At 64.6% G+C, this 21,957-nt stretch overlaps 8 protein-coding genes across 8 annotated transcripts in view; 2 read left to right on the top strand and 6 right to left on the bottom strand.

Annotated features, from left to right (window-relative positions):
* Positions 1-524, bottom strand: part of EMIHUDRAFT_427681 (hypothetical protein) — a gene marked incomplete at both ends in the record, with an annotated part of 3,102 nt that extends 2,578 nt beyond the window's left edge. The window contains one exon of the mRNA XM_005766704.1: positions 330-524. Coding sequence (XP_005766761.1) covers positions 330-524 — 195 coding nt within the window. The remainder of the gene's footprint in view (positions 1-329) is intronic.
* Positions 525-562: 38 nt separating this feature from the next.
* EMIHUDRAFT_356545 (hypothetical protein) lies at positions 563-1,978 on the bottom strand (the record flags this gene model as incomplete). Its single annotated transcript, XM_005766705.1, has 3 exons — positions 1,515-1,978; positions 1,003-1,435; positions 563-663 (listed from the first exon to the last, which is right to left on the bottom strand). Coding segments are annotated over exons 1-3 (825 nt in total), but the record flags the coding sequence as incomplete, so codon positions are not given.
* A 277-nt stretch (positions 1,979-2,255) lies between these two features.
* On the bottom strand, positions 2,256-3,045 carry EMIHUDRAFT_356550 (hypothetical protein). The gene is made up of 2 exons (XM_005766706.1): positions 2,614-3,045; positions 2,256-2,586 (listed from the first exon to the last, which is right to left on the bottom strand). The coding sequence occupies exons 1-2, from the start codon at positions 3,030-3,032 to the stop codon at positions 2,568-2,570; spliced, it is 438 nt and encodes a 145-aa protein (XP_005766763.1). The 5' UTR covers positions 3,033-3,045; the 3' UTR covers positions 2,256-2,567.
* An 875-nt stretch (positions 3,046-3,920) lies between these two features.
* Positions 3,921-5,492, bottom strand: EMIHUDRAFT_436849 (hypothetical protein). Its single transcript, XM_005766707.1, has 3 exons — positions 4,690-5,492; positions 4,459-4,530; positions 3,921-4,387 (listed from the first exon to the last, which is right to left on the bottom strand). The coding sequence occupies exons 1-3, from the start codon at positions 5,431-5,433 to the stop codon at positions 4,133-4,135; spliced, it is 1,071 nt and encodes a 356-aa protein (XP_005766764.1). The 5' UTR covers positions 5,434-5,492; the 3' UTR covers positions 3,921-4,132.
* A 4,542-nt stretch (positions 5,493-10,034) lies between these two features.
* On the bottom strand, positions 10,035-11,584 carry ACT-9 (putative actin). The gene has a single exon (XM_005766708.1). It carries the CDS (start codon positions 11,460-11,462, stop codon positions 10,332-10,334), a length of 1,131 nt encoding a protein of 376 aa, XP_005766765.1. The 5' UTR covers positions 11,463-11,584; the 3' UTR covers positions 10,035-10,331.
* Positions 11,585-12,604: 1,020 nt separating this feature from the next.
* EMIHUDRAFT_356543 (hypothetical protein) lies at positions 12,605-16,101 on the top strand (the record flags this gene model as incomplete). The annotated part of the gene is made up of 4 exons (XM_005766709.1): positions 12,605-12,608; positions 13,262-13,794; positions 15,801-15,935; positions 16,015-16,101. Coding segments are annotated over 4 exons (759 nt in total), but the record flags the coding sequence as incomplete, so codon positions are not given.
* A 581-nt stretch (positions 16,102-16,682) lies between these two features.
* On the top strand, positions 16,683-18,302 carry ACT-10 (putative actin). The gene is given in 2 exon segments (XM_005766710.1): positions 16,683-16,776; positions 16,796-18,302. The coding sequence occupies 1 exon segment, from the start codon at positions 16,817-16,819 to the stop codon at positions 17,945-17,947; it is 1,131 nt and encodes a 376-aa protein (XP_005766767.1). The 5' UTR covers positions 16,683-16,776; positions 16,796-16,816; the 3' UTR covers positions 17,948-18,302.
* A 35-nt stretch (positions 18,303-18,337) lies between these two features.
* EMIHUDRAFT_103422 (hypothetical protein) lies at positions 18,338-20,380 on the bottom strand (the record flags this gene model as incomplete). The annotated part of the gene is made up of 2 exons (XM_005766711.1): positions 18,338-19,711; positions 19,895-20,380. 2 exons carry the CDS (start codon positions 20,378-20,380, stop codon positions 18,338-18,340), a joined length of 1,860 nt encoding a protein of 619 aa, XP_005766768.1.
* Between the last annotated feature and the right edge of the window lie 1,577 nt (positions 20,381-21,957).

Here is a 21,957-nt window from a genome sequence, read left to right on the forward strand (position 1 = left end):
AGGGAGAGGGAGGGAGGGAGGGAGGGAGAGAAGGCAGGGAGAGGGGGGAGGGAGAAGACAGGGAGAGAGAGAGAGAGAGGCGAGCGCCTCGGCGTCGATGCTCTCGATCTTGTCGAGACCGGACATGTCCAGCACGACGCCGCCACGCAGCGGGACGGCCTGAAAAAAAGAAACGCGCTGAGCACGGCCTGAAAAAAAGAAAACATAGCCGCAGGGCTGCCCTGGGCCGGTAGTGAGTGGCGGCGGGCGCCACGTAAACACTCTGTGAGGCGCGGTGGGCGCGGTGGGTGCGGGCGGATGCGAGTGTCGCGGGGTGTGTGCGGGTCTACGGCGGAGGAGGAGGGCGGCGGGGCGGCCTGCCCGTAGTTGCCGGTGCCCGCGCCGCGCGTCGTGACGAAGACGCGGTGCCTGACTGCCGCGGCGAGCGACGCGACGACGTCAGCCTCGCTCGTCGCGAGCACGAGCGCGTCGGCGACGCGGCCGGTTAGCTGCGGCTTGAGGAGGGGAGAGTACCTTTCATTCATCAGCAGTCAGTAGTGAGCAGCGGCCGGTGAGAGTGCCGCTTGAGCAGCGGAGCGTACCAGAAGAAGTCGCGCGAGCGGCGGGCAATCTCGCGCGCCTCGTTTGGCCCGTCGCCACCCGCCAGCACCTTGACGCCCGAGCCTAGCACACGTGCGCATGGAGTCTGGAGAAACAGCGTTGGATGTTTACTGGGTAGACACTCTCCAAGGACTCGTCCTCTGGTGTATTGACTTCTCCTCGTTGTGAGTACGCCAACTTCAGGGCGGGAAGGCGGTGTTGTGCCAGAGTATTCAGAGCGCCGCGTGAATACGCAGGCAGGCCGAGTACAGTGAATCCAGCGGAATACGGTCGAATACAGCGGAAGACGTGTCCTCTCGAGCGCTGGTTGGGATGCAGGAATCGATCTTCCGCTGCTAGGCGCGAGATAAGGGGAGATATGGGGAGATATGGGGAGATCTTCCGCTTCTAGGCGCCACGAGCCGCGCAGGTCTTCGACGTACGCCGCCACCGCCGCCGCCGACGCGCGCTCACCGTGCAGGGCTCGCGACTGGGCGCGGCAAGGGGCGGGCCGGGTGTGCAGGCTGCGCCGTCCGTGCGCCGCGGAACGGACGGCGGAGGCGGCGGCTGGGGTGGCGGAGATGCTGCGGCGGCTGCTACGGACGTGGCGGCTGCTAGCGCTATCGCCGCTGCCGCCTCTGCCGCCGTCGCTGGAGGCGGCGGAAGCGGCGGAGGCGGCGGAGGAGGCGGCGGAGGCGGCGGAGGAAGCGGCAGAGGCGACAGCGGAAGCGGCGGCGGAGGAGGAGACGGCTGCGAGAGCCTCGATCTCGACGACAAACTCGGGGCGGGCAAAGCCAGAGACGACCATCAGCGTGGAGGCGGTCTTCGGAAGCCCGCGCAGCGCCTCGTCGCGCGCCTGCGGGTGCTTTGCAGCGGCTTGTGGACGAGATGCTACATCTCTCTAGGGACGGCCCCTCTGCGAGGACTGGCCGCACCCGCATGTAGCCTGGCAGGTGCTCCCTCCCGCTCACATACGCATTCAGCCGCACGACGTGCTGCAGGCCTGCGCCCGAGGCGGCGAGGATGGCGCCGATGTTCTGAAAGGCAATTGCCGCCTGCGCCTCGGCGCTCGCCGGTACGGAGCCGTCGGGCGCGATGCCGAGCTGCCCAGACGTGCAGAGAAAAACAGAGGCCGGCGGCACCGACGTGGCGTGAGCGTAGTTCGCGAATGGAGGGTGCACGGCCGCAGGATCAGTCTCCACCGGCGAATGGACGACAGCCCTCATGGAGAGGGCACGGCTGCGCTGACTCGTCGCCCGCGCATATAAGAGCGGTGCGGCAGCGTGGCAGCCCGCACGCGAGTACCTAGCCGCGGCAGCGGCAGCAGCCGTACCGCGAGCACAGATCGGTCGTGTCAACATTGCTCTGTCAAGACTCGAGCCACTCACCACACCAACATCGCGGGGGCGGCACCAACACGATATAAACCACACATATACCCCCCCCGAAGAAGAATTTTCCGAACAAGAAAACAACGTCGTTCGCGATTTGACGTGGACACCCCACCCCACCCACCCCACCCCACCACCCCACTAAACACAAGGCTGGTGGAGTGTTTTTATGGAGGAAGAGGCTAAGGCCGCGGACATCAAGCTTCAAGGCGAATCGGGCTAATAGGGGAGGCTATCTATCTGGCATGAGAGAGAGATTTTTGAAAACCAACAAGAAATCACGACCTCACAGTGATTTGGGCTCGGCAGCTTGTCCGCCCTCAGCCGAAGCTGGGGCCGGTCCAGTAGCCGAGAGAGCCCGCGTCGATGAGTTTGACGCGGTCGGGAGGCCTTGCGAAGAGGCCAGCGAGATGGCGATCGCTGTACTTCATGGCGCCCTCAAAGTGGGGCTGGCTGACTCGCCAGAGGTCGATACTCTGGACAACCCATAGGATGCCACGACTGCCTGAAGGAGAGAGAGGGAGGCGAGGCCAGAGGCAGACTCAGCTGCTCTCTCGGGTGATCTCGCTTTGGTGGCTGAAGAACCCGATGGTCCTGTCAGATTCGCGTTCCGAGTTGTAGGGGGAGAAGATTGCGGGGGGGGATCGTGTCAGCGCTTCCTTGAAGTACAGCGGACCGCCAGGCTCGCTGGCTGCATCCGCAGGGAGGCAGCATATCAGGCACCAGTCTTCTGGAGAGCTCGACAGCTGCAGCCGCGATGGCAGAGTCGGCCGCGGCTCGAGCCAGCAGCTTTTGGCTGCGGGATCGAATCGCGGAAGGCACATGCCCTCGCGGAGCGACGCGGGTCGCGCAGCGCGCGCGTGTGCGAAATGCGACAACAGACGACAGACGACTGACGACAGACGCCTGAGCGCTGAACGGCTGAACGACCGTCGCCGCAATCGCCACCGCCGCCATTTTGACGAGCAGCGCGAGCGCGCTCGTCGGCGGCCAGCCGTCGCGGGCCGGGCCGAGCCCGGCCTCGGCCGGCCGCGCCGCCGCGGCAGGCCCGGAGGCCAGCATGGCGGCCGACCAGCTGATAAGGAGTCAGGCGCGCACCGGCACTGCACTAACACAGGTACACCACGGGAGCCGCCTAAGCGACTCCTGCGAGGGCGGCGAGGCACTTAGCTCCGTGCACCCGCCCGCCCCCGCCACAGGCAAGCTCATTCACAACCTGCTCTGCGATTGCCGTGTGAAGAACGACTGAGATACGCCGCTTCTGCAGCCCCAGCCAATTCTTAGTGGTCCAAGTCACCTCATCGAGGTACTGGGCCCGCGTCAGCTTGTTCTGTAGCACGTCCGCCGCCTTCCGGAGGATCTCACGGACCCCCTTTCCATCTCTTTCCGAACCCGCCGAACGATTCGAACAGCAGCAGCTGCACTTCAACGCCCTTGTCTTCCCTGGCGTAGCGGTAGTCCCCGCTGTAGGACGGTATGCGGCGGTCGCCGCCCACCACCCTGCCCCCCTGGTATGCCAGCGTCCGGTCCCTTGCCCTCTCTCGCCCTTGCTCTTCCTCTCCCCCTCCATGCCGCTCCCCCCGTACCCCTCCCCCCCCCCCCCCCTCCTTCCCTCTCCGGGATGAGATGCGCACTGCTGTCCCTGGAGGGGGGTCGGGTGGTGAGGGCATTGATTGGATCATCGTGTTATTCGCGGTCACCCACGGACGATCGCTGGAGTGGGCCGAAGGACAGAGAGGCTTGCTTGTGTGGGGGCGCGTGGGCGCCCACTCAGGCTCGGCCTCCGTTGTCTCAGCCTTCAGTTCACCTCTCCTAGCGCCCGGTTTGGTGTGGTGACCTTCATTTCGGGGTCGAAGGTGCTGCACACACTTGCCCCCTGGTGTTCTGGCACGACTTCGGGTTCGGCGCGTTCTCCATAGGAGTTCGGGTGTTTTTCTTTTTTTGGAATTCTTTTTGGGACCATTATGATTTCGCTAGTACAGGCCGTTTGTCGTACAGGCCGTCTATCTCTCCAGGCCTTTTGTCTCCTGTCACAAGACTCTCGGCCGACATGCTCTCTCTAGGCCGTTTGTCTCTTATTACGAGGCATTCGGCTGACATGATCTCATCTTCTCTCTAGGGCTCCATCGGGGCGCCCGAGGAGGAGGCGCCCGACGTGCAGCTTATCGGTGCATGGTCGCTCCAGCGCGGGGCGCGGGCGGAAACATCAGCACCTGGTAGCGGTTGAGTGCGCGAGTGATGTCTTCTCGCCGCTGCTCCCCGCTGAGGTGGCAGAGGAAGAAGCCGCAGAGGGGCGGGTGCGGCCACGGCCCCTCGCTCCACTCTCGGAAGCGGTCGTAGTGCTTGGTGTACGCAGCTGAGCCGTCGGGGGCGCGCGCGGCGAGCTTGCGCACGACATACGCATACGACTGCACCGCCTGCGACCAACGGTTGACGGGTGGGAGAGAAGCGCGGGGCAGCGTTGGCTGCAGGCATTGTGTTTCGGCGCCTGGGTCAGCTCGGTCGTCTTCTCCCACTTCGGGTAGGAGACTCGGATCAAGTCCCCAGGCTCGAGCTCGACCTGAGGAAATGAAACAGTTATTGATGAACGGAACGGATGGGCGTGTGAGGCGTGGCCGTGTGCGCGGTTGGCGAGTTGAGGGATGAGGTACACACCGGGCAAGGTTCAAGCCGTCTATACGGTACTCTCCCACGGAAGGTGCAGTGAGGGTGAGCAGACCTCTTTCCCTTGGTAGGTGAACTTGTCGCCAGGCTGCGGGACGTAGAGGAAGCTCGCGCCGAGCGGGATGGCGATCCACCTTCCGGAGGGGGAGGTTGAAAACCGCATGACGCCGCCGTCGCGCGTCGAGAAGAGCGTCAGGCAGGTCCCGGCGCAGCTGGCGTCGGTGGTGCGGTTGCCGTTGCCCTTGAACCCGAGCAACCCATCCCATTCGACGTTGGGGTTGCGTCTCCACTCGACATCGTCGAGGGTAATCAGAGTCTCTGGAGCGATGTTGAACTCCATCCAAAGCAGCCCCCGCAGCTCCTCTGGGCACAGGTTGTGCTCCTCCGCCACTCCAAGCATCACCGGCACAAAGGCTTCGGGAGAGGCGACGTCGACGGTGTGCATCCCCGGGCAGCACAGGCAGCAGCCGATCGGCGCGCAGCAGCTCAGCGAGCGCGGGTACATGACGGAGAGGCAAAAGAGCGGGTTCCACGGAGAGTCGAGCCAGCCGAGCTGAGGCATGCTCAGCTCGAGAGGAGGCTTGGCTTCGACATCCCACCTCTCGAGCCGCCCGTCGAACTCGCGGCTCCACTTGCTGGGCTCGCGCGCCCAGTGCTCCGCTATGATGGCGTCATAGGAGCCGAGCCCGCACGGCCCGCAGCAATACGTGTGCGCCTTTGGCACACTACCAGGACAGCACACAAGCGGGCCTCCCACCAGCTCGCGGTCAACGTGTATTTGCGACTTTGTGGCTTCCATGACAGCACAGCCGTCGGCGATGGGTGCTCCCTATCCGCGTGAATCTTGGACGCGCCTCGATGCACACGATAACACACACGGCGTCGGAGTCTTTTGCGGGGTATGGTATGGTTGCCCAAATGGGTCGACGATGAACGGTGACGAAACCCACCCCACCACACTGAAAGACTACCGGTCAGATGACGACACACTCCCAGACGCCCGCCGATGAAGCCGGGTCGCCATTGCGTCTCCTGCCCTGGTGCTGTGCTGTGCGCCGTACCCCGTGAGAGAGAGAGAGAGAGAGAGAGAGTCGGAAAATGCAGCGACAAAAGTGATGATCCAGAAGATAGACGTGGAGTGTGCAAACGCAAATGGATTTCTGTTCGTGCCAAACCCTAATGCAGTACGACGTCACATGGCCACGAAAGGAGGGGGGTTCGATCTGGCGACGGAGGACTGTGGGCCATCGCGGGGACGGCCCGCCGGAGGCGGGCTCGATTGATCCGGATGGTCACACCCGGTGGGAGGCACCGAGGCGTCGCGGGGACGCTCTTCTGTTCAGTCGACGCTCGTCGTCCACTGAGAACTCAGTGGTTGTCACCACTTTGTATTCTTTAATATTAACCTTGCGAACTCGTCCCCCCCGGCAGGGCTATGCAACTGTGACCAGTGTGTGCTGTCTACGCCTGAACCAGGTGTCAAATCTGCCGATGCGTGACCTGCGTGGGCTGCTCTGTGAGGGGTCCAGGCATTGTCCGACGGGTAGGGGGTCTGTGCCCGGGCGGTGTCCGGTGCGGAGTCTCTCTCTGATCCCGCCTGTGGTGTTGGGTGCGAGGTCGTGGAAGCTTCGATCCCAAGGGGGGGAGCTGATCCCACTCGGTAACCAACTCTCAGGGGCAGTAGGTGGGCGGGCTTCAAGCGCGCTCATCTCGATCGTCAAGGCGTCGCTACGCGCGGTCTTCCGCGGGGGGAGCTTCGTCGACGGGTGCGGGAGCGCAGCGCAGACAGTGCTGCGGCGATGCCTCCGGCTGTTTGCGGCGGGCGGCTTGCTGCTCGCGGCGATGGCGAAAAACTCGTCTCGTGGCACACCAAGGGCTTATGCTCTGTCGAGACGTGAGGCGTATGCGCCAGGAGGGGAGGGCGCATGCGTAACGACGCTGCTAGAGATGCCTTTCGGGGCCCAGAGATAAAACTTCTGATGCCATGCGTGACCTAGTAGTGTCCCCAGCTATGGGCGTGTCCACGTTGGAGCCAGGTGTGGTGTGGACGCGAGAATAGCTCCGCCGTTCATGGAGGCAACCGATGCGAGTCGACTGGTGTGTGTCGTCGTGGTTTCGTATCAAGAATTCTCTCTCTCTCGTACCCCGTACCGGCGAATCGTACCACATATTAGCTGTATCTCCGCCTCTGCGCCACCGACCGACTTTTGCTAAAACGCCTCTCTCTGTACGTGACGGATGGCACCCGCACGCTCCAAAACCAAATGCGTATCCGACCACAAAACGTCGACCCGTCATGTGCACGTGCCCGACACGCCCCGATTTGTTAGGCACGCCAATCAGGTAAGGTAAGGTAAGGTAAGGACTCTTTAAGGTAAACTTCTCCGCACACACACGAGGTGGTGGGGCAAGGGGGGGCGACCCTCGCGTCTCCACGTCTAACGACAGGAGCCCCACGGCATTCAAAGTGCAAGGCCCAGTGCGCGTGCTGTAACTCCAATGCGTCTCTACTCTGCCCGGGCGCAACCCCAACTGGGCCCAATTCAGGACCATCCACGCGGCAAGGCGATGGTTTGAACACTCCGATTTGGGCACGGCTCGAGTATGCGCCCCATCTCGTGCTGCGCCTGGGACGTGAAAGGCAGCGTGCCTTTTGGCCGGGGCGCCTTCCAATCTACTAGCGCCAGGAGCCGCGTGTACGCCGGAGCAAAGCTCGGGGCCTCCCCAGCCGCGAAGTCCTCGCGTTTGCGGGACGCCAGGGCTGCGGCTTCGAGCGTGGTGGAGAAGTGATCAAATGCGCCCACGTTCAGGCAACGTTGGCGGGACTGGCCGCCCATAGACTGGCCGCGCACCACCGCGGTGTGCGCCGTCACGAAGCGCGGCACTTGGCCGTTAATACGCGAACGCAGCAGAGTGAGCTTGGCGGCAACCCCTCCAATGCGGCGCCGGAGAGTCGAGCAGACTGGGAATTGCTCGAAAAGGCTGGTGGCATGCGTCACCTTGCGCATGCCGATGAGCCCCTGGGCCAGGCGGTCGCTCATGCGACCGCATGCCGCGCTCAAGCGCGTCTGCTTGAGCATCTGCGCCACGTTACAGGGCCAGGTGAAGAACTCGTCAACATCAGCCCAGATGAGCCAAGCATCCTCTGGCAACAAGCCAAGAAACGTGTTCACCCCATTACGGAGTCGCGCCGCGAGCCCAGAGCTGTTCATCCCTCGCTCCAGAACAGTCACATTGCGAACCTGGTGAGCTGCGAGGGCCTCTAGCGCCAGCTCAAGCTCACGGTCGCTCTGGGATGGCTCAAGGTGCACAGAAGCATGTGTCGCCAAACGCACGCCCTGCTCCATGTAGTGGCCCAGCCAGTGGCGTAGAAGCGCGTGACTCTGCGCACTTGCCTGCGTCCAGAGGTATGTGTGGTCGGCAAGCCCACCAAGGCCGCAGGCGCCGACCATGCGCCCCGCGGTTGGGCTTGACGCGTGATTACCCGCGTAAAGGTGCTAAGAGCCAAGAGCCGCCGCCCGGCGGACTTATTCAAAAACGCCGTGCCGCCGTACCGCCGCTCCTACCTGGCGGCTCAGCGGTACAGTGCCGCGCTGTGGTGGGCCGCGTTGTTGCCGCCGAAAGAAAGAAGAATTTTAGAAGGAAGAATTTTGCCGACATTCCTTCACAAAATTGGGCAAGGGACTGGCGCGCACTGGCACTAACACAGGTACACCACTGGAGCCGCCTTAGCGACTCACGGCGAGGCACTTAGCTCCGTGCACTCGACCGCCCTCGCCGCTGGCAAGCTCATTCAGCCGCTCGCGGTTCGTACGCCCGCTTGCGGGTTCGAGTGGCGGGCTATCCCGCTTGCGGGATGGCTTAGCGGGTTCGAGCCGTCACACATTGGCTGCCGGGGTGTGCCGAGGGGGGGCTGGGTGGGCGGTAAGCCGTCATTGCCCGGCGCTGCTTGCACACCCCCACCGCCTCCTACGCGGACCGACTCGACGGTGACTCTGCTGCACGCCGTTTCAGAAATTTTCTCAGCGTGAGCGAGACGTGGAAGAGTGCCACCGTCGGGTAGGACGGGTCGGCCCGGAGTATCAGAGTGTAGCCGTCGTGGTCGCGGCGAGCAGCGCCGGCCACTCCGGCGCCGCGTCGGCAACGTGGGAGCATGTCCCACCGCCACTTCGCGGTCGCAGCGCTGTTGTCGCCCAAAACGCCGCTACGTACCTCGGCAGGGGCGGCGACCCCCCCATCTACAGATGATATGCGCATCTTGAGATAATATGCATCTAAGATGCACCTACTTGGACTGCACACTGTCTTGCCTATGATCGAGCATCTCTAGATGGTTTTTTCAACTAAAATGCCGGAGCATCCCTCGGAGAGTATTCTCGTATTACTAGCTCCGAGTAGAGGGTGCGTTCTGCTGCTAGGGGAGGAAACCCGGAGCGCGGAGCTATCCCTCGGAGACCCGTGTTATGGCCCTGCGACCGCGCACCCCCCAGGGCTAGGGCTCTCTAGCCCGTAACCCGATACCGATCATCCGGCCCGCTGGGTGCGCTTCTCAGCGCTCCCCGGCCCTGGATGTGAGGTTAATGACCGCACTCCAAGTGCTCCAAGCATCCTGGGATGCTCGAATCATCTGAAGCTGCTTCGCATCCCAACATGCTTGGCATTTCGAATGATTAAAATGCAAGTTAAATGAGACAGACCTGAGCGATATGTGTGAGCCCTTGGATCAAAGTTGGAATGGAGACTGTGAATCTATGCTAGTTTCAGTTGCCATGCTAAGTCGTAAGTGAGATGTGACTAACTGCTCTGTCGTCTGTGGAATACTACGGATGGTTATGGAACTGGGTCTGGGAGCCAGTGAGTGATGGTGGGGGGCACTTAGCCCTTGTGCTAATGCTGACTGTACTACATGGACGGTTGCGGTTGCCTATGTGTAAGACTGGCTTTTATTTTGGGTTTCTGGGTTCGGCAAAAGAACTCCGACACTGTCGATCGAAAATATTGGAAAAATCCGACAAGAGGGTATCATCTCGGCACACTTGTGCGTATGAAGACGACTGCAGTATTTGAGATGTCACGCGCTATCAAAAGACGCGGGGCACCATCTAAAGATGATTAAAATCTTCTTGGAGAACCAAATCATAGTGGAGACACCCGGTGTCCTTAGGCGATGGAAAACGCATCCTAGATGGCGTTTGGCATCTAGGATGCGCATATCATCTGTAGATGGCGGGGTCGCCGCCCCTGACGCCTTTTCGGGCAAAACATCAAGCTGCATGTCGGTTTCGACTTGACGGCGGCATGGAGGCATCACGTCTCGCCATGCCGCCGTCAAGTCGCAGCCAGTCTGCGGCGATACCGATTACAGCGCTCAGAAAAAGGTACAGCGAGCTTTTCAGAGTCAAGCGATTGCTCGGGTGCTCAGTTTCGTAAGTTTTCACACACGGGGGCTCCAATATACTCGACACCGGCGCACGGCAGTGCAGCCCCCTCAAGCTACGTCAAGCCCAAGTGCCCTCACGGCACACGCAGGGAGTCGCGGCCTCCGCAGACCGCCCCTCCCCCGACTCCTCCTCCCCCCCCCCGCCGCCACACCGGCGGCAACTGTACGCGCTGGCCGCCCCTCCGGCGCCCGCCCCCGTGGCCCGAGCCGCGCGCGCGTCCGCCACGCGCGCTCTGCGGCTCAGGAGCACTTTCGGCTCAGAAGCACTTGCGGTGCACGATGGACGGGCCCGACTCGTCGTACTCCTGCTTGGAGATCCACATCTGCTGGAAGGTGGAGAGCGAGGAGAGGATGGAGCCGCCGATCCAGACCGAGTACTTGCGCTCCGGCGGCGCGATGATCTTGACCTTCATCGACGCGGGCGCGAGGGCGGTGATCTCCTTGGACATCCGGTCGGCGATGCCGGCGTACATGGTGGTGCCGCCCGAGAGGACGACGTTGGCGTAGAGGTCCTTGCGGATGTCGACGTCGCACTTCATGATCGAGTTGTACGTCGTCTCGTGCACGCCCGCCGACTCCATCCCCAGGAAGGAGGGCTGGAAGAGCGCCTCGGGGCAGCGGAAGCGCTCGTTGCCAATGGTGATGACCTGGCCGTCGGGCAGCTCGTACGACTTCTCGAGCGAGGAGGAGGAGGCGGCGGTCTGCATCTCCTGGTCAAAGTCGAGCGCCACGTACGCCAGCTTCTCCTTGATGTCGCGCACGATCTCGCGCTCGGCGGTGGTGGTGAAGGAGTAGCCGCGCTCGGTCAGCAGCTTGACCATCCAGTCGGTCAGGTCGCGGCCGGCGAGGTCGAGGCGGAGGATGGCGTGCGGCAGCGCGTAGCCCTCGTAGATGGGCACGGTGTGCGAGACGCCGTCGCCCGAGTCCATCACGATGCCGGTCGTGCGGCCCGACGCGTACAGCGAGAGGACGGCCTGGATGGCGACGTACATGGCGGGCACGTTGAAGGTCTCAAACATGATCTGCGTCATCTTCTCGCGGTTGGCCTTGGGGTTGAGCGGCGCCTCGGTCAGCAGGACCGGGTGCTCCTCCGGCGCCACGCGCAGCTCGTTGTAGAAGGTGTGGTGCCAGATCTTCTCCATGTCGTCCCAGTTGGTGACGATGCCGTGCTCGATCGGGTACTTGAGCGTGAGGATGCCGCGCTTGGACTGCGCCTCGTCGCCGACGTACGAGTCCTTCTGGCCCATGCCGACCATCACGCCGGGCTGGCGCGGCCGGCCGATGATGGAGGGGAAGACCGCGCGCGGCGCGTCGTCGCCCGCGAAGCCCGCCTTGCACATGCCGGAGCCGTTGTCGACCACAAGCGCCGCAACCTCGTCGTCAGCCATGTTGTACGGGGGTGGTGGTGGGTTTGTCTGCGGCGGCGGGGGCGGCGAGGGGTGAGGGCGGCGGCGCGGGGCGGCGGCGGCGAGGCCGAGAGGTGTCCGACGCTCTCAAAACGGGATCGGCGTGAAGCGCGCGTGAAATCCTTGGCCGAGCGGAAGAATTCTGAGTTTGAAATGAACTCGAGGACGTTCTCACAGCAGACTCGAATAGACTGAGATGAGACCGCCAGTGGAGTTGGGAGCCCACCGTGCACCGCGCTGCGAGCCCGTCGTGTCCCTTGTCAGGAGCAGGAGAGCCCCACCTGTCCCCCTGATCGTCCTTCCAAAATCCTGCTCGTGCAGGTGGGGACCCTGTCCTCGTCCCATCCCTCTTTGGCGTGTCGGTTTTCTTTCTTTCTTTTTTTCGAACAGAAGAAACTTCCCGGCATACATCTCACACAGGGCGCGGGGCGAGCCACATCATCACTGGCTCGCGGCAATAGGGACACTCTCGCGTGTAGAGCTGTACAGGTATGGTTCTTGCACTTCTGCAAGATAACAGAAGACCGCTCCAGTACAACTCTACCTGCGCTCTACAGTCAGGGGCACCCCCTGGGTGGGGGCCGGCGATTCCCATGCCGGCTCTCCGCCACAACCCCCGCCGGGAGGGAATCCCTGCTCACAGAAAAGGGCTTCGAGCCCTGTCTCGCGCACGCCCCTGGCGGGCGCCGCGGACCAGTTCCGCGAGCGCTCGTCAGCGGGTGGTGTGCGGTTCTTGCCGTAGTTCCTCTTCGGTCGCCTAGCCCCGGCGCCGTCTGTCGGACGCCTGCGTGTCACGAGTGCGAGCCGCTCGCGGTTCGTACACCCGCTTGCGGGTTCGAGTGGCGGGCCATCCCGCTTGCGGGATGGCTTAGCGGGTTCGAGCCGTCACACATTGGCTGCCGGGGTGTGCCGAGGGGGGGCTGGGTGGGCGGTAGGCCGTCATTGCCCGGCGCTGCTTGCAGCGCTCTGGGTGGTAGTGGCGGCGCTCCAAGAGTGGTGCTCTTGGGAAGAGGTTCCTCCTTTCCGCTCCCCCCCCGCAAGGCGCGAGACACACACAGTCTACATCCTCTGTATGTATGTAGGAAGTGAAGAACAGTCAGGCTCGGACTGGACACCAACGCGGTATGGGTGGACGCGGGACAGATGATGACGACACGCACGAACGACACACAGACACAAACAAGCTCACAAGACACACATCCTCTACCGCAGCCCCCCCATCCCTCCCAAGGAGCCGGAACCCATCCCCCCTGACCCACTTCGTCCGTCGGTGCTAGCGGCTGAGCGAGGCGAGGAGGAGGCGGTGCTGGCGTGGCTTGATGGCGGCGGGCGGGCCGACGCGACGTACGAGAGAGACGGCGTGAGCGGCATCACGCTGCTGATGGGCGCCGCCGGCAACGGCCACGAGCGGCTGATCGAGCTGCTGCTGCGGCACGGCGCGGAAATCAACCTGCAAAGCAGCAACGGCTACACCGCGTTGATGTGCGCCGCCATCCAAGGCCACGAGCGGGTGGTCGAGCTGCTGCTGCAGCACGGCGCGGGGATCAACCTGCAGAGGAGCGACGGCGACACCGCGCTGATGGGCGCCGCCCACAACGGCCACGAGCGGGTGGTCAACTTGTTGCTTCAGCACGGCGCTGAGGTGAACCTGCAGGACAGCGATTGCGGCCCCGCGCTGATGGCCGCCGCCTGCAGCGGCCACGAGCGGGTGGTCGAGCTGCTGCTGCAGCATGGCGCTGAGATAAGCCTGCAGAGGAGCGACGGTGTCACCACACTGATAGCGCGGGCTGCGGCAGAGCTTCGCGCACAGGAGGAGAGGGCGGCGCAGCTGGCTTCTGAGCAGGAGGCTGCGAGGCGAGCGGAGCGCGAGGCGGCAGAGCTAGCGGGTGCGGCGAAGCCGCGGCAAGAGTACATCAGCCGCAAGCGCGAGGAGTTTGCTGTCGCGGGCAGCCAGACGGCGACGCATGCCTTCGGGACACCCTACCTTCGCAGCTGCTCACTCGACGCCGTCCTGTCGTGGATAGCATTCCTCTTCATCTGCTGGCCCATCGGGGTCGTGCTCGTGCTGTCCGGCTGCTGCGGCCCGCTGCTGTTCCAGAGGTTCGCCATGTGGTGCCTGACCGGCCCGCTCCGCAACTCGCTGCTTGGTGTGCTGCTGATGCGGATCCCGTCGCTGACCTATGACCTGGCGATGAACGGGTACCAGTTCCTCTTTCAGGGGTTTGAGCAGCGCATGTGGACCGACACGCTGCTGCCGGCCAGGCGCGAGTACCTCGACGCCAACTTTGGGCGCAACCTCATGCTCTGGGACACAGTTCGCATCGGCGACTACGGCCTCGCTCGCGAGATAGCGCTCGACCCGCACCGCAAGCGCGCCGGCTGCCTCGACGGCTGGCTGATCAAGGGGGCGACGCTGCCGCAGGCGACCAACCTGCCGCTCTTTTTCCACACCGGCGCCGAGTACCACACCGCCTGGCGCAAAGCCTTCCGCGAGCACATCACGGGCGAGCCGTATGCAGGGCGATGTGCTGAGCCTTCGGTGCGCCACTCCCGAGCCCTCTCTTGGTCGCCCCTAGGCGCGCCGTCGGTGGTCGCCAAGCTCAAGGACGGCGGCAGAGCTGCGCGCGAGGAGGCGAGGCCGCACTTGGACGCGTGGCTGGCGTCGGGGTGGGGGGGGATCCAGCCGCCCGCGGCACTTTGCTCGCGCGTGGATGGCGCAGCTGTGATCAGCGTCTCTTCACAGCTCTAGCTGTGAGCAGGCACTTGGCTCGCGGTGGATGGCGCAGCCCGTCTTCGAGACGCTCGCCTCGCTGCTGCTCGACGTGCGACCGACCGCGCTCGAGGGGGAGGCGAAGGAGGCGTGGGACGACCTCGTCACAAAGGCGACTGAGATGGGGCGAGATGGGGCGAGATGGGGCGAGATGACGCGTGACGCCACCTCGCAGGTCGCCATCTACACGACCGTCGGCGCGTTGTACTGGCTCTTGCCGCCCTCGTACCCGCCGCTGCTGCAGACGGCGGGCACGCTCGCCCCCTCCGCCCTCAAGCGCTTCCTCTACCTGCACTGCAACAGCGCCAGGCCAGCGGCCCTCGCCGGCCGGCCGGTCGACTGGCGTGCCTTCGCCGACGCGGTGCCGGGCGTCGAGTCGGTGACAGCCGACGTGAACGGGGTGCGCGGCCGTCCGCTTGTCCCGCCCGGAGCCTGGAGCCGACCTTCGAGCCGCGTGTCGGGAGCTTGTGTCGGGAGCCTGCTGCTTAGGTGCGCCCTTCCGGCTCCGGAGCGAGCTGCTGCGAGGCGACGTGCGGCTCCTGCCTCGGCAGCTCGGACGTGCCTTCGCGGGAGGAGCCAAAGGTGGACAAGCTGCTGGACTCGTTTTCAAGGGCCTTTTTCCTCGGGGGGGCGCCAGGCAAGGGGGTTAATTAATCTTGGCCTTGGCTTCTTGGCTTCTTTTCTTCTTGGCCCTTCTTGGCCCTTCTTTCCCCTTCTTGGCCCTTCTTGGCCTTTTTTGGCCCTTCTTCCCCCTTCTTGGCCCTTCTTGGCCCTTTTTAAACCCCCCCCCCCCCCCCCCCGCGCTTGCGGCAGGCACCACCTCTGGCTGCTCCAACACCCTCGCCAAGCTGCTCCGCTTCCCGCGCGGCATCTTCCCAAAGGCGCTCGGAAACAGCCCGCAGTGGACGGAGGACGCCGACGAGATGGCGGCCCTCTTCCGCGCTTGCCCGACCGACTTCGTCATCGAGGCGCCCTGCCTCGCCCGCCCCTCCTCACACCTCTCTCCTTTGACGAGCCACGCCTCTCGCCCTCAGGCCCTCCGCCTCGCCTGCCCCGTCGCCGGCTCGCACAAGGCGTGCCATCTCCCCACATCTCCCCACATCTCCCCACATCTTCTCCTATCTCCCCGTACCTCGCCTGCCCCGTCGCCGGCTCGCACAAGGCGTGCCATCTCCCCACATCTCCCCACATCTCCCCACATCTTCTCCTATCTCCCCGTACCTCGCCTGCCCCGTCGCCGGCTCGCACAAGGCGCTCGGCACGCCGGCAGTGTGACGCCACCATCAGCGGGGTGGCGAACCATGCACACCTCAACCGGTCCTCAGGTGCTCGACAAGCCGATGCAGTGCCTCTTCCTCGACGGCACGGCCACGCTGCCGGCGGAGAGCATCGTCGTCGCGAACTACAACACCGCGCACCTCGACCCCAAGGAGTGGGGCGACGACGCGATGGCCTTCGCGCCCGGCCGCGCGGACCACGACCGCTACCTGGTGTGGAACGGGCCCTTTGGGCGGGGGTGGGAGAACGAGCAGCCCCCCGCGCCGCGGCAGTGCCCGGGCGAGGAGCACGCCGTCGCCGTCATCTCGATCGTGGTGGGTGCCTTCCTCGACTACCACAAGCCGGCCGGAGGCGGGCCGCCCGAGAACACGCGCACCGCCGGCGACGCGGAGGCGACGAGCGAGCCGGTTGCTCGCTCGCTCGCCTCGGAGCCGCCTCAGTCCAAGTCCCACCCGCTGGCGACCTTTTGTTACTATGCATTCGGAGCGGGCGGCGCTGCGCGAGGATGCGGAGCTGGCAGAGGCGCTGCGCCGGTCAGAGGTGGATGCGGAGGAGGAGGCTCTGGCGCGTCGGGTGTCGCGGTGCGAGGAGGCGGTGAGCAGCGAGTCGACCGGCGGCGGGGACCTGATGCGGCGTGTCGAGCGGCTGGAGGCCAGCTTGGGCGCGGCGATCGAGGGTAGTCTCGAGGAGCGAGTCAGCGCCATCGAGCGCTTGATCGGGCCAGAGGCAGCAGAGGCGGCGGAGCAACATCTGAGAAGCCACTTGTGCGTGTGCGGTCCATGCTCCGAGCTCTTGCGAGAGTGTCCTTATTGCCGCGAGCCAGTGATGATGTGGCTCGCCCCGCGCCCTGTGTGAGATGTATGTTTCCGGGAAGTTTCTTCTGTTCGAGTCTGCTGTGAGAACGTCCCCGTGTGTGAGTGAGTGAGTATTCTTGATACGAAACCACGACGACACACACCAGTCGACTCGCATCGGTTGCCTCCATGAACGGCGGAGCTATTCTCGCGCCCACACCACACCTGGCTCCAACGTGGACACGCCCATAGCTGGGGACACTACTACACACACACACACACACACACACAGAACGTCCCCGAGTTCATTTGACGACGCTAGAATTCTTCCGTTCGGCCAAGGATTTCACGCGCGCTTCACGCCGATCCCGTTTTGAGAGCGTCGGACACAGGCGTCTCGCTCTCTCGGCCTCGCCGCCGCCGCCCCGCGCCGCCGCCCTCACCCCTCGCCGCCCCCGCCGCCGCAGACAAACCCACCACCACCCCCGTACAACATGGCTGACGACGAGGTTGCGGCGCTTGTGGTCGACAACGGCTCCGGCATGTGCAAGGCGGGCTTCGCGGGCGACGACGCGCCGCGCGCGGTCTTCCCCTCCATCATCGGCCGGCCGCGCCAGCCCGGCGTGATGGTCGGCATGGGCCAGAAGGACTCGTACGTCGGCGACGAGGCGCAGTCCAAGCGCGGCATCCTCACGCTCAAGTACCCGATCGAGCACGGCATCGTCACCAACTGGGACGACATGGAGAAGATCTGGCACCACACCTTCTACAACGAGCTGCGCGTGGCGCCGGAGGAGCACCCGGTCCTGCTGACCGAGGCGCCGCTCAACCCCAAGGCCAACCGCGAGAAGATGACGCAGATCATGTTTGAGACCTTCAACGTGCCCGCCATGTACGTCGCCATCCAGGCCGTCCTCTCGCTGTACGCGTCGGGCCGCACGACCGGCATCGTGATGGACTCGGGCGACGGCGTCTCGCACACCGTGCCCATCTACGAGGGCTACGCGCTGCCGCACGCCATCCTCCGCCTCGACCTCGCCGGCCGCGACCTGACCGACTGGATGGTCAAGCTGCTGACCGAGCGCGGCTACTCCTTCACCACCACCGCCGAGCGCGAGATCGTGCGCGACATCAAGGAGAAGCTGGCGTACGTGGCGCTCGACTTTGACCAGGAGATGCAGACCGCCGCCTCCTCCTCCTCGCTCGAGAAGTCGTACGAGCTGCCCGACGGCCAGGTCATCACCATCGGCAACGAGCGCTTCCGCTGCCCCGAGGCGCTCTTCCAGCCCTCCTTCCTGGGGATGGAGTCGGCGGGCGTGCACGAGACGACGTACAACTCGATCATGAAGTGCGACGTCGACATCCGCAAGGACCTCTACGCCAACGTCGTCCTCTCGGGCGGCACCACCATGTACGCCGGCATCGCCGACCGGATGTCCAAGGAGATCACCGCCCTCGCGCCCGCGTCGATGAAGGTCAAGATCATCGCGCCGCCGGAGCGCAAGTACTCGGTCTGGATCGGCGGCTCCATCCTCTCCTCGCTCTCCACCTTCCAGCAGATGTGGATCTCCAAGCAGGAGTACGACGAGTCGGGCCCGTCCATCGTGCACCGCAAGTGCTTCTGAGCCGAAAGTGCTCCTGAGCCGCAGAGCGCGCGTGGCGGACGCGCGCGCGGCTCGGGCCACGGGGGCGGGCGCCGGAGGGGCGGCCAGCGCGTACAGTTGCCGCCGGTGTGGCGGCGGGGGGGGGAGGAGTCGTCGGGGGAGGGGCGGTCTGCGGAGGCCGTGACTCCCTGCGTGTGCCGTGTGGGCACTTGGGCTTGACGTAGCTTGAGGGGGCTGCACTGCCGTGCGCCGGTGTCGAGTATATTGGAGCCCCCGTGTGTGAAAACTTACGAAACTGCTTCAGCTATACACCGGTAGTATAATAGGGCTGTGAAAAACACGGCAGTCTGTCTTCTAATAATCTATATTACGCCGACTCCGCGGGCGACGACGCGACGACCGCTGCGTCCCCTAACGCTCGACATGTGTGCCGCCGCGGTGCCGGCGGCGGCCGTCGCCTCTCAGGCGCTGGAGAGCTCTCGTCACGCCGCGCCAAAGCTCCGCCTCGATCGCGTGCGGGAGTAGGGCCGGCAGGGCAAACGGCAAGCCGAGCGGGTGGATGACGGTCCGCACCCACCGCCCGTCGCCCGTGCGGAGGTAGGCGACGGCGAGGACCGACGAGCCCAGCGCGACCAACGCCGCCGCGAGGAGGAGCTTGAACGAGGTGCTGCGCGGCTGTGCACTGTGGACCAGCCCGAGCGAGAAGGTCACGGCGAACTTGAGTGGCGAGCTGCTCGTGTGGTGGAGGAGCTCCGACTCGATGGCCGCGGCCGGCCGCAAAAACATGGTCGCGACAGCCGTGGCGGGGACGAGGATGCAAGCGGCGCACCAGACGTGCCCCGCCAGCCGTCCGTTGCCCGAAGCGAGCTGGGTCAGGTAGGCGGCCGCGAAGAAGGGCAGCGTGAAGGCGCCGGGCCGCGCAATCCAGAGCGGGACCGAGGGGCGTGGCTCTTGGTCGTAGTACGAGGCGGAGTGGGAGCGGACCCAAAAGACCACGGCCAAGAATGCCAGCGCCTGCCGGAGCACGGCGCCGCAAGGCAAGCGCGAGAGCGCGCGCCGCGTGCGTGGCGTCAGCAGGAGGGCGAGCGTGACGTAGCTCGCGCCCGCCGAAGCGCCCGCGCCAAAGGAGGCCAGCCCGTTGGTGAGGAGGACGGGGATGGCGGCCGAGGCGACGAGGACGGCCGGGATCGGTAGACGCGCCAGCGGCAGCCACGAGCGCGGCGCGAAGAGCAGTGGCGCCGGCATGTGCGGCTGGCGTCCTGCAGGCGGCGCGGGCGGCGGCGCGGGCGGCGTGGTAGAGGTACTCAGCTCGCCGCTCACCTCTGGAGGCGACGGTGGCGGTGTGCTGCCCAGCCCGCCATTGCCGCTGGCCCCCAGTCTGGCGGTCTGGACGTCTGCCGGCGGGATGTACCCTGGGGAGGGCAGCGAGGCGCCTGCCCCCACGGAGCATGAGTACGGCATCGGCGGCATCGGCATCGACATTACCGTCACCACTGGCATCATCGGCGTCGCCGCCACCGGCATCACCACCGCAATCGGCACCGCCACCGCCATCGGCAGAGCGTGCATCGGCGGCGGCACCGGCTGGTGCGGCGGGGCGGGGGCCGGCATAGAGGCGGGCGCTGCGCGCGACATCCAACCCGGCGCCGCTCCGCCATGGCTGGCCAACGAGGAGGCTGCGCCGCCCTCGCGCCGCTCAGGCGGCAACGCGAGCCCAATCAGCGCGGAAGCCGCGCATGCATCGGCGGCGGCGGCGGACGGCGTCCGCTGAATCTGGCTCTGAACCTGCAAAAGGGAGGTGAAAGGTGCGAGGAGCGGCTGAGCCCCTAGCCGCGGCGGCTCAGCCGCACGCCCTGCCGTCTCCAACAAAGATGAGCCGCTCGTCCCGGGCCCCTCCCAATCCGGCAGCGGAAAAACGGGCGTGAGAGTCCGTCCGACGCGGAACTCGACCAAAACGGTTCCAGAGACCGCGCTGCTGGCAGCGAGTGGGATGAGGCCGGGCAGCGGAGCGCCCGGCGCCTCGTCCCGCAAAACGACCAGCGTGGGCCCGGTGCAGTCTGAGGTCTGGTTGACGACGCGGTGCGGCGGCAGCGGCGTCGTCGCGGATGGGGTGCATTCGTTCCACACGCCTTCTGTGCGCCGGTTCTTCAGGCCGCGAGGAGCGATGAAAATGCGCGACGCCGCGATTAATACTCCCCCCGACCTGCACCGGCTGCAAAAGTGCTCTCGAAAGGCTCCGCCGCCGGCAGAGAGGAGCACTTCTCCACACAGTCGAGCAATTGAACCGCGCGACATCTCGTGGCCCCAGCAGTTGAAGGAGTGCTGCGTGTGCGTCTTGCGCTTCTTGCGAGCCGCCTTGTCGGGCGTGCTCCCGCCGTTGGCGTGGTCGACGGCTCCGGCGGCGGAGGGAACGAATGCAGCCGAGCTGAGGCTACCTTCGGCGACCTTCGCCATAACTTGCGGCGCTGGCTCGCCACTGTCGTCGGGGCTGCCTACGCTCGACGTCGACATGGCGGCAAGCGCTGAGTATGCAGCAGGATGGTCAGCGTCGATGGCCACAGGTACAACCGAAGCCGGTCCGGCGAGCCGACCGGTAGCGAGACCCCCGGGGGACCCGGGGGACGCCAGTGTGTTTCTTGTGCGCGCGGATGTGTGTGTGTGTGTGTGTGTGTGTGTGTGTGTGTGTGTGTGTGTGTGTGTGTGTGTGTGTGTGTGTGTGTGTGTGTGTGTGTGTGAGTGTGTGTGAGTGTGTGTGTGTGTGTGTGTGTGTGTGTGTGTGTGTGTGTGTGTGTGTGTACATGTTTCCTCGCGCACGCGCCGCGTCTCGTTTCTTTCTTTTCCTGCTTTGTTTGTTTCTCTACAGCACCCTCTCCTTTCCTCTCTATCTAGTTTCCGGGGGGAAATCATCAATTTTCCGGGCTCTGAGCCGAGTCTGAGGGTGAGGCTGGTTTGGGCCCAAAATCAGCCGAATCGGCAAAATACCGGGGTATTTTGCGGGTATACCTAAAACTGCGGGTATACCTGGAAAACACCCGGGTAGTTTGCCGGTTTCCTCGATTTTGCTTCAGATTTTGCCCCAGGCCAGCTCTCGGACTTGGAGCACTTGGAGAGGACCCCCTCTGGTTTCCCTCTGGGTTGCCGGAAACCTGTATACAGGCCAACTCACCCCCATCACCCTCCCGTAACGCCAGTTTTCTTCACGTCAATCGGACATACCCGGGTAGGCCTTCCCCCATTTTGCCGTGTCGGTCGGTCATATTTCGCTCTTCACGTCGGCCGAATCTTGAAGGTTATCGGGGAGTATTCGCAAAGAGGAGCCCCGCGCACGCACAACTCGTCTCCGCAGGAGAAACCCCTGCCCATATAAAGACACAGGCGAGGTGGGTGGGTCACGCAATAGGAGAGCGCCACACACAGGGCGCTCTACAGACAGAACAGAGGGGCGAGCGGCGTCCGTGCTCCGTCCGGCGGACACAAACTGCGGTACGGCAAAGGCCAAAGCCGCTAGCAGTTGCATAGTTTATTTGCCGCAGCCCCGCCCAGCCGCCCTAGTTCGTCCCCTTGGTAGAGAAGACTAATCCTGCGGGAAGCAACCAGCCACAAACCGGTACAGGCTAGGCCGAGCGTTTTTGATCTCTGGGTCTGTGGGGGGCCGAGCCGCCTCGGGGTGGCGGGCGGGCGGGCGTTTTGAAAAACAGAAAACAAGAGGGGGCCCGGGGGCCCAGGCCCCCCACTGGGAGTAGAAAATACGCCCAGGGGGGCCAAGGAGGCGGCGCGGGGAAGCAGCATCACGTGAGAGCAGGAAGGATGGCGCTTAGGTACGGGCTTTGAACAAGGGTTTCCAGGTTTTAGATCAGTATTGGTGTCGGCACACATCCCCACATGAGGTCAGCGGCGCGCAGTGCCTCTCTCGCAGGCTGATTTTCTTTTTAGCTTGTTTTTGTTTTCAGTCTAGGGGGCCCGACCCCCTCAGAGGCGGCGGGCGGGCGCCCACAGACCCAGAGTGCAGAGATCAAAAACGCTCGGCCCTA

The sequence above is a fragment of the Emiliania huxleyi genome (assembly GCF_000372725.1).
Source record: "Emiliania huxleyi CCMP1516 unplaced genomic scaffold EMIHUscaffold_50, whole genome shotgun sequence".
In the NCBI taxonomy this organism is placed as follows: domain Eukaryota; phylum Haptophyta; order Isochrysidales; family Noelaerhabdaceae; genus Emiliania; species Emiliania huxleyi.